Source organism: Amphibalanus amphitrite, unplaced genomic scaffold (genome assembly GCF_019059575.1).
Source record: "Amphibalanus amphitrite isolate SeventyFive unplaced genomic scaffold, NRLGWU_Aamphi_draft 001601F_arrow, whole genome shotgun sequence".
Lineage (NCBI taxonomy): Eukaryota > Metazoa > Arthropoda > Thecostraca > Balanomorpha > Balanidae > Amphibalanus > Amphibalanus amphitrite.
This window is the reverse complement of record NW_024883094.1, coordinates 85,507-91,243: the sequence shown is the minus strand read 5'-3', so window position 1 is coordinate 91,243 and position 5,737 is coordinate 85,507. Positions and strand designations below refer to the sequence as shown.

General features: G+C 45.3%; 1 protein-coding gene across 1 annotated transcript; it reads left to right on the top strand.

Annotated features, from left to right (window-relative positions):
• The first annotated feature begins 3,540 nt into the window (after positions 1 to 3,540).
• Positions 3,541 to 5,525, top strand: LOC122374090 (keratin-associated protein 19-2-like). Its single transcript, XM_043352632.1, has 4 exons — positions 3,541 to 3,610; positions 4,180 to 4,262; positions 4,532 to 4,588; positions 5,061 to 5,525. The coding sequence occupies exons 1-4, from the start codon at positions 3,602 to 3,604 to the stop codon at positions 5,308 to 5,310; spliced, it is 399 nt and encodes a 132-aa protein (XP_043208567.1). The 5' UTR covers positions 3,541 to 3,601; the 3' UTR covers positions 5,311 to 5,525.
• The last annotated feature ends 212 nt before the right edge of the window (positions 5,526 to 5,737 follow it).

Below are 5,737 nucleotides of genomic sequence, written 5' to 3'. Positions count from 1 at the left end.
ACAAATTCAGCTCTTGTATCTAACTCACCAGCTATACTCTGCTCTAAACAAAAGTCAAAACTTTACAGCTATCTATCTTGACATCTCGAAATATTTTGATAAAATTTGGCATGATGGACTCCTTTTAAAATGCAAAATCGAGTGCAATATTTCCGGTTCTCTGCTAGCCTGGCTTAACTCTTACCTTACAGATCGCGAACAGGTTGTTCGTGTTGGAAACAGACTATCATCATCCCAAAAAATACTATCCGGTTGCCCCCAGGGCTCGGTGCTTGGACCTCTTCTGGCCTTAATTTACCTCAACGATCTATCAAACAAGACCAAAAATGACGCTCTCTTTTACGCTGACGACACTTCACTTTACTCTTCCCATCCCCACGACAGTCAGGATCATAGACGCTCCTTGCAGAACGACCTGGACGAGATTAAACGATATGGGACTGACTGGGCCATCACCTTCAACGCTAAAAAGACACTACAACAGACATTTACAAACCGACGAGACAGCTGTCCTCCAGCACTCACATTTGACGGGCAGGACATACCGACCGTGACAAGTCATAAACATCTCGGACTGACACTCTCGACGGACCTTCACTTTCGCGCACACATCAATAACGTCATTCGGACAATTAACATTCTCCTAGGACCGATATATCCCGTGGCTAAGCTTCTTCCTAGACCAGTCTTGAACAACATTTACTCTACCTATATAACACCTCATTTCGACTATTGTGATATTGTTTACGACGGACATTTGACATCAACTGACGCCATCCGACTCCAGACGCTTCAGAACCGCTGTGCCAGACTTGTAACAGGGACGCTTTATCGAACACCAACTACCGCATTACTTACCGAACTAGGATGGGAACGACTTGAGACAAGACGATTAATTCATAAGCTTCTATTCTTTCACAGACTTTACTTCAATCATCCTCCTCTCCCTTCATACATTAAAGACATATTGACAGAAACCAGACAAGACGCCACGGGACTTAGACTTCGCAATGCTCAATCTCTTACTTTCCCCCCTACCAATCTCACTTCTTTCTATAGAGCCTTTTTTCCTTCGACAATAAGACTCTGGAATACTCTCCCAGACACATTGCGTAACACCTCATCCCGCTCCGCTTTTGCTCGTCAAGTCTGGCAGCGATTTGGGGCACCAGAGCCACCCACTTTCTTTTCTTTCGGCAACAAAACGCGTAACACACTACACACACGATTGAGAGTGGGCATGACGACTCTCAAGGCACACCTGTTCAATATACAACACCCCAACACACCCAGCCCAGTATGTGCTTGCGGTTATCACGATGAGAACACAACTCACTTCATACTCTGGTGCCCACTTTACCATACACAAAGAGTAAAACTTATAAATGCAGTTCGAATCATCACTCCAAATTTTGACAATTTCTCAGCAAAATTAAAACTTGATACCCTTCTCTTTGCAAAAGACTTAAACAAGCATCAAGGCACACAAATCACCCATCACCTTCAGACATTTATTGTAGAGACAAATCGGTTTACCAATACAACATAACTGTTTAGTTAGTGCATTTAAGTACCATTGATATTAATGCAACACACTGCTTACATAACACTACACTACATTACAAAACACAAAACATGACACTATGACGCAAGCTGGCCCGATTGGAGTCGTCCGTCGCCTGGGGCCGGGTACTGTCTGCTTTTTTGGCTCGGCGGGTTTCGGGCGGGGTCGACGCTTTCTGATACTTTGGTTTGGTCATGTGTTCTTTGTTTAACTTAATTGGAGAGGCGCCTTTGATTTAAGCTTTTTGCTTTTGCGCCAATCCTCTATTGTTTTGTTCGTTGTTCTTGTTTACATATGGAAAAAAATACAATGAACTGAACTGAACTGACCCTCATAGAGCTACAGGTCACAGTGGAGAGGTTTGATGCAAGGAGGAAGCGCTGAGAATGTGAAGCGCGTGGTGCGCCATTTGCGTCAGCGGGCCGAAATATGTGTCCGAAAGCGAGGCGACACAGTTCAAAATCCATAAAGGGTACCTAAATGCGAGTCCTGTGTACATAATTTCCCATGATTTGTTATTTCATTCGGGTATTGACAATAACTCTGTGATGTTTATCACCTGAGCTATGGCTATTTTAAAAATAACATTCATTATGAAAGACCCTGTAGTATTAAAAAAACTTTGCTTAAGTGGCAGCACGAAACCTGTTCATTCTACCAAGCAATTTTGCTGAAGTGCCTGTGTCATTCAGTTAGTATCCCCAAACTACATTGACTACTTAGTACCTATCCAGTATCCACCCTTTTGCTGGAGGGCCATACACCGTCGCACGATCGGACCAGCATTCCCATGCTCAATCCCAATCCAATCCCAATCCCACTGAATTTACATGTTACGCCGAGTAACCGAGAACGGAAAATGGCAGCGAAATTAAAGGCATACATACATAAGAGAGATAGCGAGAGAGAGAGAGAGAGAGAGAGAGAGAGAGAGAGAGAGAGAGAGAGAGAGAGAGAGAGAGAGAGAGAGAGAGAGAGAGAGAGAGAGGGAGGCGACGGTCTTTATAGCATATCTTCTTACACCCGGTGCTACTCTCTTGTAACCATTGCAGTCACTCCATCCGCTGTACCAGTGTTTTGTACACACATACAGCGTTGCAGTCTCCCACGCGTGTTCTGTGGGAAACTGCGCGGCTATCGACGGATCCTATTGGGTACAATGTGCCGTTTCATGCTGTTGCCGCATCATCAGGGCGAGCCACACCTCACCTCAAATGCTTACGAAACGCGCGAATTTTTTATCAGCGTCTGTAGGCATACACAGGTCAAAATTAGGACGGGATCCATAATAGCCGTTTTCACGATGGCCAGCTGGTACACATTTGGTTCACATTTGGTGCAGATTTGGTCAAATTAGGTTCGTTGTGCTTGTTAGAAGTTATGAGTTTGGGTTGCACAGCCGCTCATACACCTGATTTTTCAAATTACTAGACATTATTTTCTTCTTAAACACTGAAATAAAATCATGATATGCAGAACTTTGTTGAAAAAGAGATTTGGTGCATATTTAGTCAAGTTCGGTGCATTCGTCAGATAACCCGTCGTGAAGACGCCTATATAATAACTAGTATCATAATATCTTAGGAATATATATGAAATCCATAGCTGATATGTATACTTTCGAATTTCTACATACGTATACAGCTATACGTTTACAGCAAGAGGTGCAGCACAGCCTACCTGCAATGAGCATGATGTTTCAAATCATACACGATATAGGCGTACTAGGCCCAGCATTACCAAAGCGCGATTGAATTTCTCCACCGCCACCGTGTAGCTACATTAAATATCATGTCATTTAACGATGTCACGCCCATGTCCAAAGGTGGGCCGGGCCGGTCGCCCGATCGCTCCGTCAAGGGTCAGCCGGGGCGGGGTCAGGTCACCGGCGACGTGCACCCCCGTCGGCGCCGTCACGACGGGACCGAGCCCTGGGGCGAATACAGTCGGTATATATAGTCAGATGATAGGGAGCGGGGCACAGACAACGCACACTCGTCCAGCTAGCCAGTCGGACAGCTAAACAGACGCCTGAAAATGTTCAAAGTGAGTACCGTGGGTGGAAGAGCTCGGGCAACTCTTAGCTTACTTGGGCACCACAGAAGAACAGTACCTACGTCAAAGGACTTTTCGCCACGCGTTGCAGCATCTTTTTTTGTAATCTTAACGATCGACGATGCGTGCGTTTTTTGCCTATGCCTGGCCCCTAAAACAAACTGAAAACCCTCTCAATTTCTTCCTCGCTGTTATTTCGCTGCGTGCCGCCGCAAGTAAAACTGATTCCCTCTAAATTTCCAGTTCGCTGTTCTTTCACTGCTTGCCCCCGCTGGTAACATGTTATGGTTATCTATATTTCCAGCTCGCTGTTCTCTCGCTGTGCGGCCGATGGTATCATGTTATGGTTACCTATTCAATATTTATATTTCCAGCTCGCTGTTCTCTCGCTGTGCGGCCGATGATATCATGTTATGGTTATTTATATTTCCAGCTCGCTGTTCTCTCGCTGTGCGGCCGATGGTAGCATGTTATTGGTTTTTATATTTCCAGCTCGCTGTTCTCTCGCTGTGTGCCGCCGATGATATCATGTTATGGTTATTCAATATTTATATTTCCAGCTGGCTGTTCTCTGGCTGTGTGCGGCCGCTGCGGCTGCCGCCGGCGGTTACGGAAACGCCGAGAGTCACACCAACGTACAAACGTGAGCAAAATAAACCTCGGCAGCATTATCCTCTCGTCACTTTTGAACAGGCATTGTCTGCGAATATCGTGCATGCTCGAGTACCAGTGTTAAGAGTTGTATAAAAATGAGTTAACATATGAAAGTTCTTATGAGTAAGGGTCATTGTTAAATGAAGGAGCTTCGCTAGTTGTTTGTCCCATAATCCGTCGGGCCAGATATGATATTCAATAATATCACATATTTCATCGAAATGGTTAGGTGTAAGTGACCCGCTATTTCCATTTCAGCTACAACCCCTGGGGCAGCGCAAAGTACGGATCACACATCGTCCACCCGACCTACAGGTGAGCCTCGCTGACAATTTAAATATATACATCTTCCACTCGACCTATATACATACAGGTGAGCCCCGATATATTCGAGCGAATGTAGTGAAAAAGCTTGAATATTGCTAAGTTTCTTCCCAAAAGGCTTATTTGTGCTAGTCCAGTAAACAATAGCTCAGCCTCAATAAAGTAAACATTCACGATTTTAACGCATCATTATGTGTCCTGGGCGGCTTGATTCGCACGTGTTGAAATTTTACAGTGTTGTTGCATGCCTATTACCTAGGGCATACCAAATGTATGCAATAGTGCATACCTACTTACTGAGCATTGAAGTCTGTCAGCTTAGACCGTTAAAGTATATACCCAAGGAGATTCACAAATCACTCCGCAGCTAACTTGGGTAGCTAATGCAAACTTCAACCGCCAGAAGCAAGCTTGCTGCTCCGTCATGCGTTTGAACCTAACAGCGATGACGTCATGTTTCCAGTGGATACGGCGACGGATACGGACACGGCGGATTCGTCGGTGGATACGCGCAGACCTACTCGGAGGCGCGCGGATCCGGTGGATACGGACACGGTGGATACGGTGGCGAGTACGCCTACGGACACAGCGCCAAGGTCGGACACGGAGCTGGATACGGACACCAGGCTGGATACGGTGGATACGGTCACGGGGCTGAATACGCCGGATACGGACACGGATCCGGATATGGCCGCGGATATGGTTATCACTAAATAACCGACAAATCAGTGCTCTCATTGAAAAATTGAGTGTCAATAGCATCTATTTTCAGTGGAAATACATGTTTGTTGTCGCGAAAGGTCTGCTTCTTCTTTACTGATGACCCTGTCATTTGAAAGACACAGAAACATATCAATCCTCATGAGAAAATGCTGGTCCTCCAAATACTCCTTACTTGTCCTGGTCTGAAAGTAAATGGACGTTCAACTTACCTAATCTTTTTTTCTCACAGCCGCCTGGAATGCTGCGTGGCCTTAAAATCCTCGTCGGAATTGTCCTTGACACCAAAAGCATTTTCCTGCAGCAGCAGCCTCTTTACCTACTGTTGAATCCATGAAATGTTGATGGCGGATAACTTCGGTTGTGCTGTTGGCATTAGTTCATTAAAGTTCATTATCGTATTAAGGCATTCAGACCTAA

Excerpts from the sequence above, each read along its gene's own strand:
- LOC122374090 (XM_043352632.1), top strand. Across the intron at positions 4,263-4,531 it reads AGTCACACCAACGTACAAAC|CTACAACCCCTGGGGCAGCG; the intron begins GTGAGCAAAATA and ends TTTCCATTTCAG. Across the intron at positions 4,589-5,060 it reads ATCGTCCACCCGACCTACAG|TGGATACGGCGACGGATACG; the intron begins GTGAGCCTCGCT and ends TCATGTTTCCAG.